Raw genomic sequence first — 19,872 nt, forward strand, 5'->3', positions numbered from 1 at the left:
AACAGGCTCAGAAAGTTGAGGGCTTGTTGAAAGTTGTGCGTGGATGCAGAACTGGAGCTCTGCTCTTTGATCTACGTGTTGTGCCAATGCCATGGTCTGTGGACAGGTTGTTACTGACAGCCTGAAGCCTCTCAGTGTAGGTGCATACAGATAACTTAGGCGGTGTTTGGTCCAGAGATAGTTTTCTATGAATAATAATTAATAAAAATGCACTGATAAGTCAGAAAATGGAAAGAAAAACCCTTCAATTCAATTGAACAAGTATTTATTATTGAGTATCTACTCTAGAGAAAATAACGTGGTGGGCACTGAGATGCACGCAGGGTGAGCAAGGCAGTCTGCTCTCAGGGAACTTAAAGACTCAAGGAGATAGAAAAGTCAGCAGGGAATGTGCTGCAAAGTGGGTATTATTGCATGCCTGAGACACACAGAGTAACAACAGACAACATTGACTGAGGATTTGCTATGTGTCAGACACAGTTCTGAATGCTTTATGTGTAATAACTCACTTGTTCACTGAACAGGCACATAATGTAGAAACTTTATTCCCCATTGACGGCTGAAGAAATAAAGGCACAGGCAGATTATAAAACTTGTCTAAAGTCTCACAACTAGTAAGCGGTGGGGCAGTATTTGAACCTGAGCAGTCGAGCCCAGATCTTTAGGGACTGGGTACAGCTTCCTAGAGGAAAAACATCGAAGCTGACACTGGAATGTGGATGAGTCAGCCAGGAGAGGGAAGGCATGGGCAGAAGGAGTTCTAGGAAGAGAGAACAGTGCAAGCAAAGACCTGGGGGGAGTGAAAACGGGCTGTGTTCCACAGGCTTCCACGGATCAGTGTGGCTGGGGACTGGGGCATGAGCAGGGAGTAGAAAGAGAAAAGGTTGCAAGGTAGTAGGGCCAGTTTATGTTTATGAGCCATGCAGGGAACTTGGTCATTGCCCTGACAGCAATAAGGAGCCATCGAGGAATTTTAAGCAGGAGGGGGCTGGGTGGTTAGGGGTCAGGGATTGACATCATACACCTTAAAATGATTATAAGATCTCTGGGAAGCTCAGGCCAGGTGCAGTGGCTCATGCCTATAATCCCAATGCTTGGGAAGGGCAAGGCAGGAGGATCTCTTGAGACCAGCCTGGGCAACAAAGTGAGACCCTATCTCTACCAAAAAAAAAAAAAGTTTTTTAATTAGCCAGGTGTGGTGGCACATGCCTGTAGTCCTAGCTACTCAAGAGGCTGAGCTGGAAGGATCACTTGAGCCCAGGAATTCAAGGCTGCAGTGAGTTGTGATCCTGCCACTGTACTCCAGCCTGGGTGACAGGGCAAGACCCTACCTCTAATTTAAAAAAAAAAAAGCAGCCAGTTACTTGACTACATCCTGGGGATAATTGTATGTATCTCATAGGCTTATAGTGAGGATTAAATGAAGAAGTATATAGGGAAGGTGCTATAACTACTGTAACTACACCCAGGCCACTACTACCTCACAACCCTCTCTCTTTCCACTCCCTGCTCCTGCCCCAGTCCCCAGCCACACTGATCCCTGGAAGTATGATAGGAGTATAAGGATTTGTTCTCCACTGAAAATTTTAGAGCCTGAATTCAAGAAGTACTTGATGGGTATCTACTCACCTCACTCCTCCAAATGAAAAAAGAAAAGAAAGAATTACTAGAACATGATAGTTACTATATTTTTAAGAAAGTAAACTTTCACCTGGGATTGTTACGGACTGCAAAGTAATGGCACAAGGGAATCATGGCCAAGTGTGAAGGATTTCTGTGAGATAACCTGTTAGAACTTCTCTCCCTTTGGCTCTTCATGTTTGCTTCAGCTGGAAAGATTCACAAACCCAAGGAGATCCCTGACTATACTTCATTTGTGTGTCTAATTGATAAATTAAGTGTTGAATTGAACTTTGCATGCACTCCAGCTAAGCCAGTTGGAAACTTGGGTGGTCAGGTGGGTCATACTTGCAGCATCTTGACCGTGAATTAGTGTTTACTGACTCTTGGTAAAGTTATTTAGAAGATTTTGTGGCACTCATACTGAACTTGGTGTCAGTATGAAACCACAGAGCAAGGAAAAGAAGTTGTATTTCTTGCTGGCTTCTCATAGTGACTTTTCCCTGCTGATTCTACCTTATGGTAACAAGCAGATCATTCTTCTTACATTGTTTAGGTAGTTTATTACTTACTGTTTTTGTCACCGAGAGACTCTGGGCCTCTGAACTTTTTGGGTTTGTTTCTACTCTGATTTTTCTAGTGTTCCTGATCCTTAGTTAAAGAAACACTGAGGTGCATGATATAGTAAGCTTCAGCCATTTTCCATACTTCCCAATGAACATTTTACTTTCACAGCATTAGTAACTGAATCTGTTACAGTTATTTGTACAACTAGTAAGTAACTGCCAGGCACACCAACGTTTGAACTGCAAATCATTTGTTTTCTATATTACAAGAAGATTTCAAGCCGTTCTAGGGGTTCAGAAGGATATCCTACAAAAAGGAGATTAGGTTGCTAGTAGCAGCATTTTTCTTTAAACCCACAAGAAAGAAGAATAACTCTCATAATAAGTCTAAAAGTTTACACCTCTGCCTGAGACCTGGTAAGTGTGTGCCTATGTAGGAATCCCTGAACCATCTTTGAAAGGCATTTAGCCCATCTGGTCCAGTTAATTCAATCCATTAAACATGATATTGAGTCCATGACTATAGCAGAAGTCTGTTTTCTCATTCTTTAACTCTTCCCGTAAGTCTTGTCAGCCAGGCTTTCGGCTCTGTGAGTGTTTCTCTAGCAGTCTGAATGAGATAGTGGTTCATCCTGGGGCACTGCTGAAAAACAACTCAGAGTCCTTTCCTGTTGATGGTGGCTTAATGGCATTCTTGGTATTATGAACATTAAATGAGATAGTGAATTGAAAGCTCCTAGCAGAGTGCCTGGAGTACTCCATGAATGTGGCTTTTCCTTGACTCTCCAACCTCAGGCTTTATATTCGTAGTTTGCTATGGAAGGGAAGGTTTAGAGTCAGCAAATATGGAAACTGGAGAAGGAAGCTGGAGTGAGAGCTCTTGGCCCAAAGCCAGAGTCATTGGCCTTCCTTCTTTATAACTGTGGTGTTCTTCTTGAGTTCTGAAGTGGTGATGGTAAACTAAAATAGCAGAGAGCAACAGATTAGATAACTGACATTTCTCTCATGCTGATTTGATAATGTAAACTACCATTACCGTAGGAGTCTGAAGCCACAGCAGCTGCCCTCATCCCTGCCCCTTAGCTTCTGCCTAAGCCTTTCCTGTTCTGGAGCCCAACCTCTCCCTCCTTTTATTTTTAAGCTCTTACTAGTCTGCAGTTGGTGGAAGGGACCTTACCACCTTTAGAAAATCAATGATGGATTTCATTTGCAAGCAGTGAGCAGTGTCCTTATTAAATGTTCTCTGTTTCTGGCCCTAGTAAAATGCACTATAGCTTTGTGCTTTTTGGATGGGGATGGAGCAACAGCACATCAGTGTGATTCTGACTGCCCACTTCATTGGATCCCTGAGACAAACAAGAGAAAGGAACATTATTATGTAGTAAACGCCGTGGAGCTAAAACCCTAAGGATCTAGATGTCACTTTAACTTTCAAGTGAAATTACTTGCCTGGCAGCTCTCAACAGAATGACCTATTTTCATGATCAGATTCTTGCTCTTTTCACCATGTGTTGTATAGTTTTTGGAGCTCCTGGGTGGATCTGGAGTATAATCGCATAAAACTGAAAATAAGGAGTGTCCTATCCCCCTGATTGCTCCCGAGATTTTCTCTCCAGAGCCAGAGGGGTAAGAATTTGGGTTGATCACCCACTTTTACACTGTTCGAAAGCAAAAGAGAGACTGTGAATTGGAATTTGGCAGGAAGTGGGGTGGCGGTATCTGGGGGGACAGTGATCCCCTTAACCTAGTTTTAGGTTTTACCTTGTGTCCTTTGGGCCAAAATCAAACGTAGTGTTAAATAGGGATTCTTTTTTCCATTTTTCAGGATCTTTGGACGCTCCCCAAGTTATTTTCGCCAGATCCAAACCCTTGCCCACACAATCTGGAGCCCTTGCTACAGTTATAGGACAGAGAAAATCAAAGTCGGTGAAGTCAGGGCCAATTTAAGGTAACAGTAAGAATAAGAGCATATTTTTATCATTTTCACTTGCTGACTTTATACTACAGCAAGAGACTTAGTAGCTACCAAAAGAAGGTCTAGCTTCTCAAAATGACAGTGAAGTTGGGGCTTTATAAACCAAAGCTTAGGAGGACGCTCCAAAACTGGGTCAAAGTTGAGCTCCGAACAGTTTGCTCCTATAATGGTCTACCAGCAGGTGGCGCTGTGGCAGTAAGAACTTTCTCAGAAACTATTACTGGAGGCTTTTGTTTTAAAATACGAGGATTTTGAGACAGTTCAAATAAAGAAACTAAAACCATAATTGAGTTATCACAAAGTATAACATAATATATGGGAAAACATGATATTTGAAGGTCAAGTTGCAGTAGTTGCAAAAGAGAATGGATATTTATTATTAAAGAAGGCTTTTAGACTAGAATTTATAAACTGGACTTTCAGATTATGGGAGGGAGGGAGGGAACACATTTTTTTTTCAAATTTTGGTGAGGTTGATGAATTGTGTTTTTGCTGAGTTACTTAAATAAACATATGCTATAATTAGCAGCAAAACAAACTATAAACCTCATCCTCCATCCAACTAAAAAAAGCTCACACATTGAAGGCATGGTCTAACTTAATTTTGTGAAGCTGTTTCCACACTTCACCAGCACTGCCATCAGTATTTTGTTCCCAGCCATGGCCTTCAAACTTTTCCAGAAAATTCTGAGAAACTTCAAGGCTTTGGTAATTCCTTTCCTCTTTGTTCTGCCCTGCACACTAAAGCATTAACAGCTCACCTGCCACGAGGCTAATACTCTTCTTACCTCTGGGGGAATATTTATTAACTTATTTGAGAAGCATTATTCATCAAAATACCCCAGGAGTGCAAAAGAGAGAGGAAAATTATTTACCCACCACAGGATTCATTTACATTGGATCAGCAAGCTGCAAATATCTTTCCCTAGCCCATCTAAACTCTTTCCAGAAAAGAATGAGAAGAGAGAAGGGAACACCAAATCCATGGCTTGGTCATCTACCAAAATGTACCGGAGACACTGAAAACAACCAGAGTTCTATTGGTAATTCTTAGCCAGTGGCCCTTTAATTCTGATACTAAGCAGCCTGTCCAATGATGAACAACTAATAAAATATAGAAGACTAAAGCAAGAAGGTCAGTATTTCCCTCAGGAGACTGGCAGCCAGAAGAACGAATGTGACATCAAGCTCCAAGCTAAACTGATGGCCTGCCAAGAAGTACTCATGTCCATCCGCTTCTAGGACTGTGATACTTGGACCTGCCACAGTTATAATATCACTTTCCTTGAACCTCGTTCATTAGTATCCTTTACAATCCACCCTGAACATTACATGGCAAAATGGGACGATCAGCAAAAGAAGCCTTGGGAAAGAGCCCATTTCTCAACATTTTGCTCTCTGTTGCAGATACAGCCCTGCTGAGCCTGAGCTGTGTATAAGCTAGGGATGGCTGATGCTATGCTTTGTGATTAACTGAGGCGATGAGACAGCATGTGTGTATGGATAAAGAGGACAGAGTGGGTCAGAGGGTCTCAGAAGTCCAGCTCCTATGGTGCACCGTCACTGCTGGGAAGCTGCAGAGGCAGGCCCACCAGCCTGGCATGTGGCCGATGGCAGTGGGCTGCATCTCTTGAGCAGAAGAATTAGGTCATTTACAAAGTGAGGAAGCAGAACCCCACAGGTCTCAGCCCATCACTGAAGCATGCTTTCTTTTTATTGCAAATGCAGGGTAGACAGCAGAGGTCCCTTCAACCATAATCACAAACGAATGTCATCACCAGCCATGACAGTCCTAGAACCTCTTCATATGTGGCTTTGGAAAGGCAGTCAGGTTAGAGAATTTGAGTTGTGTTTGCATTACATGTTTTATAAAACTGAGAAAAGCATCAGTTGTCCTTAATAGAGTAGAGGGAGCTATGCCGAAGGATATTAGGAACAAAGCCTGTGTATGACCCCTGTATGCTACCCAGGGCAAGTGTCATATTTACATATCTACATTGTTCTTTGTTTTCTCCGATTATGTATTTGTTCATCAGAGGGCTAATTATATTAACTATATTTTCTTATTTTCTATATTTTTTTGTTTGTTTGTTTGTTTGAGACAGGGTCTTGCTCTGTTGCACAAGTTGGAGTGCAGTGGTGTGGTCACGGCTCACTGCAACCTCCGCCTCTTGGGATCAAGCAATTCTCCCACCTCAGCCTCCTGACTAGCTGAGACTTCAGGCATGTGCCATGATGCCCAGCTAATTTTTCATATTTTTAGTAGAGATGGGGTTTTGCCATATTGCCCAGGCTGGTCTCGAACCCCTGGGCTCAAGCAATCCACCTGCCTTAGCCTCCCAAGGTACTGGTATTACAGGCGTGAACCACCACACCTGGCCATTTTCTATATTCTTAGTGCCCTGGCATTTGGGATCCTTGCAGACCCAGGGGAAAGAGTGCCTTTCACAGGGCTAGTTAATTCCTAAATGTAATAACAACTTGTCCATGAGCATACCTTTTATACGCAAACCAGCCAGTCCCAAGTACCTACTCTCAACCTCCTTATCAAACTTTCACACACCAACCCAAAATTTCCCCTGCCCTCAGTCATCTCAGGGCCAGGTACCAAGCAACTGGATACCATCCCTGTACCCCGAAGCCCCTGGAATTATCCAAACTAGCCAATCCAGCCAATCCAAAGCTGTTTAATTGCCCTGCCTTGCCTTTCCTGGTGGAAGCCCCAGCAAAGGTTCTGACCTAGGCTTTACCCCCACTGCTGTCTTCTGCCTCCAGACTGACTCTGATGAGTTCACTGTGACCCTGATTAGTGTGCAGTGACCCCTCCCTGGGAGCCGTCAGAATAAACAATACCTTCCTTCCGAGCCTTGTTTCTGTTTTCCTACTGTGGCCACACCAGCTTCACCATACCATGTCCAGCATGTACATTCTACGAACAAACATCAAGAGGACAAATACCTTTAACTTGTAATACCAGGAACCAGGAAGAAACATGAATTAGGTTTACATCACCCAGTTCTAAGCAACTGGGCATAGCACTTCATCCGTAGCCTGTATTACACAAGTGATGTTTTAACAGTATGTGTTTTGCTGGCATTGACCTGGCTGTAGCCACACAAGAAGGATGTGAATCCCTCTACATGGCAAAATCACCTGGCTGTCAGCCACTGAAGTGCATGCTTTCCTGTCCTGAGGCCTCTTGCATTTCATTTAGTAACTGTTTCTACATTCAGAAACAAAACTCAAGTATAGCTGAACAACGTGGTTGGAAGTGAGGAAGAAGGCAGCCTGGCTTTTAGTTTGGAGGAAAGAATAGGGGTCCTTCTAAGAATCCATCCAAAAGGGGTTCATTGGCCTTAAAGAAAACCAGAGAATTCCATTTCTGAAATGTATTAAGAAATAGGCTACGAAAGAAGATAACATCTGAAAATTGATATTTTTCTCTTGCTGAACTGGCAAAATCCCAAGAGAGGAGTGATGATTCTTCAGTTGTTAACAATTACTACTTTGTTATAAAGAGACACGGAAAGTACAGTGGCCCCTTTCTCAAATTACACTTACATTACAGAAGCACACACACCTCCTGGAAAAAAATGCCTGGCAGCCTGGATTGTTAGAGTTGTGCCTACCCCTGCATCTTGCTGCAGAGTTGTGTGGTCCTGTGTAATATCCATGCACTTTGGGCGGAAGATCTAGTCTATTCTTGCAGTCCTGAACTGGGCAAGTAACCAGCATAAGGCTGCCTTTCTTTCTGTGTTTATACATCTCACTCCAGGTTATCGATCTGTTCACTGTGAACCCACACCTTATAGCCACATACCTTTGCTTTACTGTCCTCATATCCTCAGGGCATAATTGCTCCTGAAAGTTCTAAAGAAAGAAAATGACATGCTAAGCCACACCTGTCTTTGGAAAAAGCAAGCTTTCCACACGGAAATATTTACACCTCTGCTTACCTGATCTGTGGAGTTTGAACCAGGTCCCAAAAAGTGTAGGTGGATAATGGCAGGGCTTAGAGAATGATGACTTGAAGTGTATTGCCCTGTTGGCATGATTTGTATTGGTTTTTTATCCTTTATTCTTTCAAATTGTGATTATAAAGAAAAGACTCAGATTCTCTTAAGTCCTCAAAATGAAGAGCATCACTAAAACACTAAAACTAAAACAGTGGTCTCTTCTACTCCTTTGTTCTCGTCTTTTGAACATGCAGGTATTTCCAGTTTGCACCATAGGTGTCAAGGGGCTCCCTTCTCTTAAAACTTGAATCCAGGTTATGCAGGGCTTTTTGTTGTTGTTGGGGCGTGGGTGGTGGTTTTTGTTTCTGTTTTTTTTTTTTTTTTTTTTTGAGTCAGAGTCTTGCTCTGTCACCCAGCCAGACTGGAGTGCAGTGGCGTGATCTCAGCTCACTGCAACTTCCACCTCCCAGGTTCAAGTGACTCTCGAGCCTTCACCTCCCGAGTAGCTGGGATTACCGGCATGCGCCACCATGCACGGCTCATTTTTTTGTATTTTTAGTAGAGACTGTGTTTCACCATGTTGGCCACGCTGGTCTCGAACTCCTGACCTCAAGTAATTTGCCCACCTCAGCCTCCCAAAGTGCTAGGATTACAGGTGTGAACCACCGCGCCGCGCCAGCCTGGTTATGCAGTTATTTGATACCAGAGAGGAGTAGCTTGAATGTGTGGACTTGCCTTAGCTATAATAAAACATAGCCTCTATCCCCATTATAAAACGGGGAAGAAGATAGAAAACCAACCTGATTTTAAGATGATGAGGTGAAGAAAAGGTCAGCTGCTTAGAAGCTGCTATAGTAGTATTATTTAGTTGGTTGGTGTTAGAAGAATCACTCTCTTTTTTAATATCTAATGGACTGAAAAGTGAGAGTGAGGTATTTTCCTTCCCCTTTTATTTATTTGTAATTTGTTTCCCAGGGAAATTAAGACTTGTAACAAGCCCAAGTGAAGATATTTTGGAATGTGACAAGAGAGTTTTTTAACTTATGCATGAGCTTCAAACTATATTAGGCAATGAATTATTGATAGTTTTTAATCAGATATTGGAATATGGAATTTTCAAAATCACAACTCAGAAAAATGACCACTCACAGGCCTTCCATTTTATATTTATTGATCCTTTTTAGTATTCTCCAAAATTAATCATCATTGTGCATGTGTGCAAGTATACTTATACTTCTCTTTCTGCAGAGGATTTGAGTGTCCACAAGAGCCTTCTGATGATCCAGAGGAGAGAGACCCTCAGTTTCCCTCTGGAAGGGAAGTTTTTGTGCATGAGCACAGGGAGGAATCAGCCTTGAGAGCCAGAGCTCATGAAAACCTGAAGCCTTGCTGAGAGAATCAGCAGCTCTACTGGCTGAACAGCAGCTCTGGTTAGCCCATCCCCATGGCCCGGTCATTTTCTGGCTCCTCCGCAGCCAGCTTCCATTGTTGTCTAGGCTGACAGCTCCGCCCTACTCATGATGTGACCTCTCTCTGTGGGATTGTTTCTCTCTCTCTCTCTTTTTTTTTCACATTCAGTTTTCAGAAGACAAAATCAGAATACTTCCCATTCATTCCTCCAGCAAAGTGCCCCTGGCGGGGGCAGAGCTCTCTCTCCCAGGCTTTAACTGACCTAAATAAAGTGGGTGGCAGCTGCCTTCCAGAGAGATGTCAGCCTGGTACTAGGGTAGTATGATTGTGTGATACAAAGCTGCCAGTGTATGCATGTGTGACCATTTCTTCAGATGGGATTGTAGTTAGGCAGGTACAGCATAGTCATTTCATGTCCAATATAGTGTCTTAAAATATAAAACGACATGCAATAAAATAACAAGATATAAAGAGAAAGTCAGGGCCAAAAAACAAGATAATTCCAATTTTTCAAATATCAGGCTAAATAAACTTATTGTCATTGAGGTGAAATTTGGTTCTAAGTCTCCTAATAGGCAGGGCAAACAGGGAAACATGATAAATTGGAGTATATAGTTCTCACAATCAAAAAGGAAGAAATGCTCCAGGGAAAGTCAAGATTTTTCCTAGTATTGATTCTAAAGGAAGTATTTTACATACTTTATATAGAAGACACCTAATAAAGTAGTAGTCAACTGCTAATGAACTATTAAAAAATAGTCAATAGTAGCTTCTCGGTCAACAAGCCAACAGAGCGCTGTGTTTCACATGCCTACTCCTTGGCATGGTGAACTATACAAAGATAAAATAGTATAGTACATGCCAATGAAGACAGTTTTGTGAGGGGACAAAAATAATATAGTCCAAGTCTCTTTGTGGTCTTCATAATCCAAGGGTAAGATAATGGTTATTTAGAGGATGGGGTGAATTGCATGTGTCTTAGGCAATCCTAAATATAACTTCTCTCAATTGATTGCTTGATAAGAACTAGTTGTGCTGTTAGGCAAGGATCCAGATACCTGGTCTTTTATCTTACTGTTTGAAGATGCATCTATTAATATATGCTTGGGAAAGCAGGTGGCAGAGGTAACATCTTCTGAAAGCTTTGGCAGCTAAGCAGTATTCTCTCTCTATCATGTGGCATGTTGATTGTCTGCTCCCCGATTCCCATACACAGTTTCCTCTGCCTAGGCACCATGTCCCCCCTTTTGCCCCCTCCCTCCCCAGTATGACTAATTCCTATTTGTCCTCAACCCCTTTTCTCCTGTCTAGCCCTGCCCTATGTTAATCTGATTTAGATGCTTTTGACTCTGCTCTTTAAAACTCTGTGATTACCTCTGTCATGGCTTTTACAACATTCTAGGATCTTTATGGTTACTTAACTGTTCCCTCTACTAAGCTTGGAATTTCCCGGAATGCAAGGATCAGGTCCAAGTGGACTCTGAAACTCTAGGGCCTAGCATAGTGCCCAGCCTGTAGTAGGGGCTTAAGAAGTCCCAATTAAGAAAACAACAACAAAAAATAATAGGGTGACAAAATAAATAACCAAAAATAAAAAGGAAATTCTGCTTGAATAGATGAATGAGTAAATTTTCATATTTCTGCCTTTGTTTATTCTTCTACTGACATTTGGAATACCTGCCTACATATGCAAATTCTTCCTGTTCTTAGGCCAAGCTCAGTGGCTCACACCTGTAATCTCAGTACTTTGGGAGGCCGAGGTTGGCAGATCACTAGAGGCCAGGAGGTCAAGACCCGCCTGGCCAACATAGCGAAACCCTGTCTCTACTAAAAATACAAAACTTAGCTGGGCGTGGTGGCACACATCTGTAGTACCAGCTACTCGGTGGCTGAGGCAGAAGAATTGCTTCAGTCCCGGGAGGCAGAGGTTACAGTGAGCCAAGATCGTGCCACTGCGCCGCTCTAGCCTGGGTGACAGAGGAAGACTGTCTAAAAGGCAAAAAAAAAAAAAAAAAAAAAATTATCTCCTAAGGATCCAGTTAAGTTTTTTGTTTTGTTTTGTTTTTGTTTTTGTTTTTGTTTTGAGATGAGTCTCGCTCTGTCACTCATTTATCTTGTCGTTTAAAAAATTCCTAGAGACCTACAATTTATATCACAAAGGTGTTGTCTTCTTTTATCACTGCTTGCTTTTTGGGTGAACTGTGTCTTCAATAAGACCATAAACTTTTTGAGAGCAGAATTAATATCTGTATGTTTCTTGAATCCCTAGTAACACCCAAAATGTTTCGTTACCTTGTATTGTAGACCCTAAAGAAAAGAACACATACATACGTAAAACTTTTCTGAAAAATGGTCCATTTCCTCTGTTCTCCTAGATTTAAGTAAAATGCCTAACCTCAGAAGATAAAATCTTCTAATGAAGATTTCATAAATAATGCATTTTATTATTAAACAATCTTCAAAATCAGAATAACCTTCTTTATAAATTACCTGGTGCTTCTATCCCATTTCTTGCAATATTGTAAAACTACTTCCTGTAAAATAATTAATGATTGATCACTGCTCTTTAGATAACAATATCTGCTGCACATTCACAACCTTACTATGACTTGTTACATTGTAGATTTCAGTATGAAGATGTTCCATTTTAGACCACATTCAAGAATCTCATTATAAGGGAACAAAGTTAAAATGAGATTGAGTTTATTTGGAAAACATTAGCTTTCAGCTTTTTTTTTCCCCCTCTATACCACCTAACTAACTGGAATTGTTTATTGCACAGATCAGATTTTTCTTTTGAATACTGAACGGTCTTTTGTATTATCTCTGAATTCACCATGAATTCTTTAGGTTCCTCTTAAGTTGTATAGTACCTGAAAGTGAACACCACACTCTAATATTAGAGATCTGACAGGTGTTGAGCGTTGTGTAAAATTTATCATCATGGTTCTGGAGTCATATGTTACACTTTAAATGTGCACAGTATTCCCAGAAACAAAACCGAAGTTCTCTCGACCCTTACTTGTTACCTTCCTGGCTTCCTTTTGCTTCACAGGGCCATGTAGCATTACCACTGCTGTTGTCAGAATACCTAAGTTTTGTAAGAATTCCAGATTGCAGGGTGGAAAGATCATAACTATGAAGTTAGACTGACCTGTGTGGGCTCTGTCACTGCCCAGTTGGCAACTTTAGGTAAATCACTTAACCTCTTTCAGCCTCAGTTTCCTCATCTATACAATAAGCATAAAAATATCAATCCTGCAGGATTGGGATATAAAGATTATAGATTGCCTCAACAGCAACAGCAAAAATTCCTGTATAAAAATGGGCTTGAATACACATTCAAAGAAGATATGCAGATAGCTAGTAGGCACATGGAAAGATGCTCAACATCCCTAATCATAAGAGAAATGCAAATCAAAACCCATGGTGAGGTACCACCTCACACCTTTAGGATGGCTACTATTAAAAAAGCAAAAAATAAGCCGGGCATGGTGGCTCCTGCCTGTAATCCTAGCACTTTGGGAGACCAAGGCAAGAGGATCACTTGAGGCCAGAAGTTCAAGGCCAACCTGGGCAACATAGTGAGACACTGTCTCTACAAACAATAAAAACAATTAGACAAGCATGGTTGCACACACCTGTAGTCCCAGCTACTTGGGAGACAGAGGCTGGATTGCCTAAGCCCAGAAATTCAAGACTACAGTGAGATGTGATTGGGCCGCTCTGCTCCAGCCTGGGTGACAGAGCAAGACTGTCTCAGGAAACAGAGAGATAGAGAGGGATGAGGGGAAGAGAGAGGGAGGGGAGAGGGAAGAAAGGAAGGAAGGAAGAAAGAAAGGATGGAAGGGAGGAAGGGAGGAAAAAAGGGAGGGAAGAAGGGAAGGGAGGAGCAAAAACTAACAAGTATTGGGGAAGATGTGGAGAAATTGGAACCCCGGTGTACTCTTGGGAATGTAAGATGGTGCAGCCACTATGAAAAACATTATGGTGGTTCCTCAAACAATTAAACATAGAATTACTGGCCAGGCACAGTGGCTCATGCCTGTAATCCCAGCACTTTGGGAGGCTGCGACAAGAGGATTACTTGAGGCCAGGAGTTCAAGACCAGCCTGGGCAACATAGTAAAGCCTTGGTTCTACAAAAAATAAAAAAGTAGCCAGGCACAGTGGTGCATGCTTATAGTTCTACCTCCTTGGGAGACTGAGCTGGGAGGATCACTTGAACTGGGAGGTCGAGGCTGCCATGATCCATGATCACACCAGCGCACTCCAGCCTGGGTGACAGAGCGAGACTCTGTCTCAAAAAAACAAAAAAAATTGAATTACCATATGATCCAGCAATTTCACTCTGTGTGCGTATGCCCAAAAGAATTGAAAGCAGACACAAAAACAGGTATTTGTATCCTCCTAACAGCATTATTCACAGTAATCAAAAGACAGAAGCATCCCCAGTGTCCGTCAGCAGATGAATGAGTCAACAAAATGTGGGTCTGTATATTCAATGAAATACTATTCAGCCTTCAAATCAAAGGAAATTCTGCAATAAGCTACAACATGGAACCTTCAGGACATTATGCTAAGTGAAATCAGCCAATCACAAAATGACAAGTACTGTATGATTCCACTAATACAAAGTATCTAAAATAGTCAGAATCGGAAAGGTAGAAAGTAGAATGGTGGTCAGCAGCGGGTGGGAAGAGAGGGAAATGGGACGTTTTTGTTTAATGGGCACAGAGTTGCAGTTTTACAGGATGTAGAATTCTGGAGATGGATGATGGGATGGTCGTGCAGCATGAATGCACTTAATGCCACTGAACTATACACTTACAATTGTTAGGATGGTAAAGTTTATGTTACATGTATTTTGCCACAATTTTTAAAGAAATATTATAGATTGTGTGTGTATTATACCCCAGATTAGGTGATTTTTTTTCTCGATTTTGCTTTTGAGGAAACTAAGGCGGAGAGAAGTTAAGTAGCTTGTCCAAGCCACGCAGTCAGTGATGGAGCTGAAATTCAAACCCAAACAGTTTTTTTCCAGAATCTGCTGAACTGCCTCTTCATCTGAAAACTCTGGGCCCCTCAAGGTGATTTCATTTTATCAGCTTCCTTTCCTAATGGAGCTGAGCGGCTGGTGATCAGGCCCCGAGGCCTCCGCCTCCCTGCAGTGTCTGGTTGTTATCTCAAATGGCTCATTAGGGGGATGCCTGGCAGTAGGGGGCATATGTAGTTTAGGCTGGCTGTCTCTTTATCCAGCGATTTAACTTTCCCTTATTTAGATGGAGCCAGGCGTGGAAAGGGAAAGATAAGGAGCAAGGTGAGCTTTCTGCCTCTGCTCCCCTGGGTGGTGGTGATGGTGGTGGTGGTGATAGTGGTGATCTTTCCCACATGCCCGAACCGCCTTTGAAGGGACAGCAGTTCTGATTGGCAGAGGAGACATGGATGTGGATGAAGCTCTGCAGCAGAGGGTGGAGCTGAAGTGGGGAGGTAGGAGGTGGGGGAAAAACGAGACGGCTTGGGAATCACCCCTGGATTAGTTAAGAGCACATTCCCTGCAGGTAACAGAAACTCAGAGAAATCAGTGGCAGGGTAAGTAAGGGATTTATTTTTCTCCCAAGTCAAGAAGTCTGGAGACAGGAGGTCCAGGGCTAGTGCTTCTCTTCAGAGACATAACTGAGGAGCCAGGCTGCTCTCTTTCTGCTCTACTAACTCTAATGCATTGGCTTTCATTTTGCTGGTCATAAGATGTTTCTGTTCCTACTGGCATTGTGTCCATGTTCCAGTGAGAAGAGGGGGAAGGGCAAAAGACAGATGCCAGCTCAATCTGTCCCCCTTTCAAAAACACTTTCTTGGAAGCCCAGCAGTTCTAACTACCATATCATTAGCCAGCACTGGCTCCCTTGCCTACTTCTCCTTAGCAACAGAGGTGTCTAGAGAGGTGGTCTTTTCGCTGGGCACATTGCCTTCCCAGTCAGATCTGGGCCCTTTTATTGAGGAAGAAGGGGGAATGGCTAATGATATACATCTACTGGTTTCAATCACAGCATGTTTCCTTTCCAGAGACTCCACCCCTGCTGGAGGGAGTTCGTCACACTTCTGCAGCCCCTCTACCACCAGCTTCTTGACTCCTCTAAATAGATATGTCATTCCTTGACCCAAATTTGCCCCAGTCCTGTCTGCTAGTACATGGGGTTGGGGGTCCCTGTTACCTTTCGGTTATAGTAACACATGAGAGCCGTCATGTTTCTGAAAGTGTTTAAAAGGTCACCAGAAATGAGGAAGATGGAAAAAATGAGCCATAGGGAAAAAAAGTACCCTATAAATACACTTACTAAAATTATAAATTTGCTCTAAGTACAATATAAATTTATGACATACCACATTCATTCACATAAATTATTTACTATTTGATTATCCTTCAGCTGAATAATGACTATGTATACTCTTAAATTATGGAGATTATTATTGTTATAACTTTAATTTTATTGTGATAGTAAATTCTGTTCACGAATGTTGTCTTCCTAAGATTTGCTCACAGTGCATGCAGCTGCTTCAAACACTGAGACAAGTTATTAATGATTCCTGTTCCTTTCAAAGAAAAGCTTCTGACCAGGTGCAGTGGCTCACACCTGTAATCTCAGCACTTTGGGAGGCTGAGGCAGGCGGATCAAGAGGTCAGGAGTTCAAGACCATCCTGGCCAACATGGTGAAACCCTGTCTCTACTAAAAATACAAAAATTAGCTAGGCGTGGTGGCGCATGCCTGTAATCCCAGCTACTCGGGAGGCTGAGGCAGGAGAATCACTTCAACCAGGGAGTCAGAGGTTGCAGTGAGCCGAGATCACGCCACTGCACTCCAGCCTGGCTCCAGAGCGAGACTATCTCAAAAAGAAAAGAAAAGCTTGCTTGTGCTCAGGTCTTTGCTGAGATTCCCCAAAAAGAATAGGACAGGGGCCTGGTAACTTGAAAAATTCAAAACAGAAGTTCACTCAGTAGGATTGAGTCATAATTTTAAAAAAAGGATTTTAATCTAATAGTAAGTATAAAGCTACAGTAACCAAAACAGTATGGATGGACTAGAATTAAATGTCCAGAAATAAACTCATATATCAAATGGTCAATTGATTATTCAGTGGACTAGTCTCTTCGACAACTATTCAGTGGTACCAAGACACTTCAGAGTCTCTTCAACAACTGGCACTTGAACAGTTGGTTATCCACGTGCAAAATAGTGAAGTTGTACCCCTGTTTCACATCTAAACAAATATTAACCAAAAATTGATTAAATGCCTACATGAAAGGGCTAAAACTATAAAATTCCTAGAAGAATACATAGGAATAAATCTTCACGTCCTTGGATTAGGCCACTGTTTCTTAGGTGTGATACCAAAAAGCACAAGCAACAACAAAATTAGGCAAGTTGGACCTCATCAAAATTTTTAAATTGTGTGCTTCATTGGATACCACCAAGAAATGTGATGGACAAGCTAGGTGTGGTGGTGCACACCTGTAATCCCAGCATTTTGGGAGGCCAAGACAGGCGGATCACTTGAGCTCAGGAGTATGAGACCAGCCTGGGCAACATGGCAAAATCCCATCTCTACTAAAAATACAAAAATTAGCCAGGCATTTTGGCTCACGCCTGTAAGTCCCAGCTACTGGGGAGGCAAAGGTGGGAGGAATGCTTGAGCCCAGGAAGTAGCGATTGCAGTGAGCTGAGATTGTGCCACTGCACTCCAGCCTAGGTGAGAGTGAGATGCTGTCTCAAAAACAACAACAAAACGAAATGTAAAAGACAGCCCACAGAGTGGCAGAAAAATATTTGTAAGTCATTTATATGGCAAGGGAGTTGTATCCAGAATATATACAGATCTCTTATAGCCCAACAATAAAAAACCAACCCAATTTTTTTTTTTAATTTAAGTTCTAGGGTACAAGTGCACAACGTGCAGGTTTGATACATAGGTATACATGTGCCATGTTGGTTTGCTGCACCCATCATATTTCTCCTAATGCTATTCCTTCCCCAGTCCCCCACCCCCCGACAGGTCCTGGTGTGTGACGTCTCCCCGCCACCGCCCCTCCGTGTCCAAGTGTTCTTATTGTTCAATTTCCACCTATGAGTCAGAACATGCAGTGTTTGGTTTTCTGTCTTTGTGATAGTTTGCTGAGAATGATGGTTTCCAGCTGCATCCATGTCCCTGCAAAGGACATGAACTCATCCTTTTTTATGGCTGTATAGTATTCCGTGGTGTAAATGTGCCACATTTTCTTAATCCAGTCTATCATTGATGGACATTTGGGTTGGTTTCAAGTCTTTGCTATTGCGAATAGTGTCGCAATAAACATACGCGTGCATGTGACTTTATAGTAGCATGATTTATAATCCTTTGGGTATATACCCAGTAATGGGATTGCTGGGTCAAATGGTAATTCTAGTTCTAGATCTTTGAGGAATCTCCACACTGTCTTCCATAATGGCTGAACTAATTTACACTCCTACCAGCAGTGTAAAAGTGTTCCTATTTCTCCACATCCTCTCCAGCATCTGTTGTTTCCTGACTTTTTAATGATTGCCATTCTAATTGATGTGAGATAGTATCTCAATGTGGTTTTGATTTGCATTTCTCTGATGACCAGTGATGATGAGCATTTTTTCATGTGTCTGTTGGCTGCATAAATGTCGTCTTTTGAGAAGTGTCTGTTCGTATCCTTTGCCCACTTTTTGATGGGGTTGTTTGTTTGTTCCTTATAAATTTGTTTGTGTTATTTGTAGATTCTGGATATTAGCCCTTTGTCAGATGGGTAGATTGCAAAAATTTTCTCCCATTCTGTAGGTTGCCTGTTCACTCTGATGATAGTTTCTTTTGCCATGCAGAAACTCTTTAGTTTAATTAGATCCCATTTGTCTATTTTGGCTTTTGTTGTCATTGCTTTTGGTGTTTTAGTCATGAAGTCCTTGCCCATGCCTGTGTCCTGAATGGTATTGCCTAGGTTTTCTTCTAGGGTTTTTATGGTTTTAAGTCTAACATTTAAGTCTTTAATCCATCTTGAATTAATTTCTGTATAAGATGTAAGGAAGGTATCCAGTTTCAGCTTTCTTCATATGGCTAGCTAGTTTTCCCAGCACCATTTATTAAAAAGGGAATCCTTTCCCTATTGCTTGTTTTTGTCAGGTTTGTCAAAGATCAGATGGTTGTAGATGTGTGGTGTTATTTCTGAGGCCTCTGTTCTGTTCCATTGGTCTATATATCAGTTTTGGTACCAGTACCATGCTGTTTTGGTTACTGTAGCCTTGTAGTATAGTTTGAAGTCAGGTGGCGTGATGCCTCCGGCTTTGTTCTTTTGGCTTAGGATTACCTTGTCAATGCGGGCTTTTTTTTTGGTTCCATATGAACTTTAAAGTAGTTTTTTCCAGTTCTGTAAAGAAGGTCATTGGTAGCTTGATGGGGATGGCATTGAATCTATAAATTACCTTGGGCAGTATGGCCATTTTCACTATATTGATTTTTCCTATCCATGAGCATGGAATGTTCTTCATTTGTTTGTATCCTCTTTTATTTCATTGAGCAGTGGTTTGTAGTTCTACTTGAAGAGGTCCTTCACATCGCTTATAAGTTGGATTCCTAGGTATTTTATTCTTTTTGTAGCAATTGTGAATAGGAGTTCACTCATGATTTGGCTCTCTGTTTGTTTGTTATTGGTGTATAAGAATGCTTGTGATTTTTGCACATTGATATTTTATCTGAGACTTGGTGAAATTGCTTATCAGCTTAAGGAGATTTTGGGCTGAGACGATGGGGTTTTCTAAATATACAATCATGTCATCTGCAAACAGGGACAATTTGACTTCCTCTTTTCCTAATTGAATACCCTTTATTTCTTTCTCTTGCCTGATTCCCCTGGCCAGAACTTCCAACACTGTTGAATAGGAGTGGTGAGAGAGGGCATCCTTGTCTTGTGCCAGTTTTCAAAGGGAATGCTTCCAGTTTTTGCCCATTCAGTATGATATTAGCTGTGAGTTTGTCATAAATAGCTCTTATTATTTTGAGATACATTCCATCAATACCGAATTTATTGAGAGTTTTTAGCATGAAGGGCTGTTGAATGTTATTGAAGGCCTTTTCTGCATCTATTGAGATAATCATGTGGTTTTTGTCTTTGGTTCTGTTTATGTGTGATGGATTACATTTATTGATTTGCGTATGTTGAACCGGCCTTGCATCCCAGGGATGAAGCCGACTTGATCATTGTGGATAAGCTTTTTGATGTGCTGCTGGATTCAGTTGCCAGTATTTTATTGAGAATTTTCGCATCGATGTTCATCAGGGATATTGATCTAAA

The 19,872-nt window shown here is 41.8% G+C and overlaps 1 protein-coding gene across 50 annotated transcripts in view; it reads left to right on the forward strand.

Annotated features, from left to right (window-relative positions):
- TTLL5 (tubulin tyrosine ligase like 5) overlaps positions 1-19,872 on the forward strand; it is a 290,959-nt gene that overhangs the window by 234,769 nt on the left and 36,318 nt on the right. For 18 of the 50 annotated variants that reach the window (XR_003731645.2, XR_013396464.1, XM_015144156.3 and 15 more), the window contains one exon: positions 4,012-4,134. The exons of the other annotated variants lie outside the window; for them this stretch is intronic. Coding sequence is in view for 16 of the 18 variants with exons in the window: in XM_015144156.3 (XP_014999642.1) it covers positions 4,012-4,133 (122 nt within the window). In the remaining 2 variants the exon portion in view is untranslated. The remainder of the gene's footprint in view (positions 1-4,011; positions 4,135-19,872) is intronic. 50 annotated transcript variants of the gene reach the window in all.

Source organism: Macaca mulatta, chromosome 7, assembly GCF_049350105.2.
Source record: "Macaca mulatta isolate MMU2019108-1 chromosome 7, T2T-MMU8v2.0, whole genome shotgun sequence".
Taxonomy (NCBI): Eukaryota; Metazoa; Chordata; class Mammalia; order Primates; family Cercopithecidae; genus Macaca; species Macaca mulatta.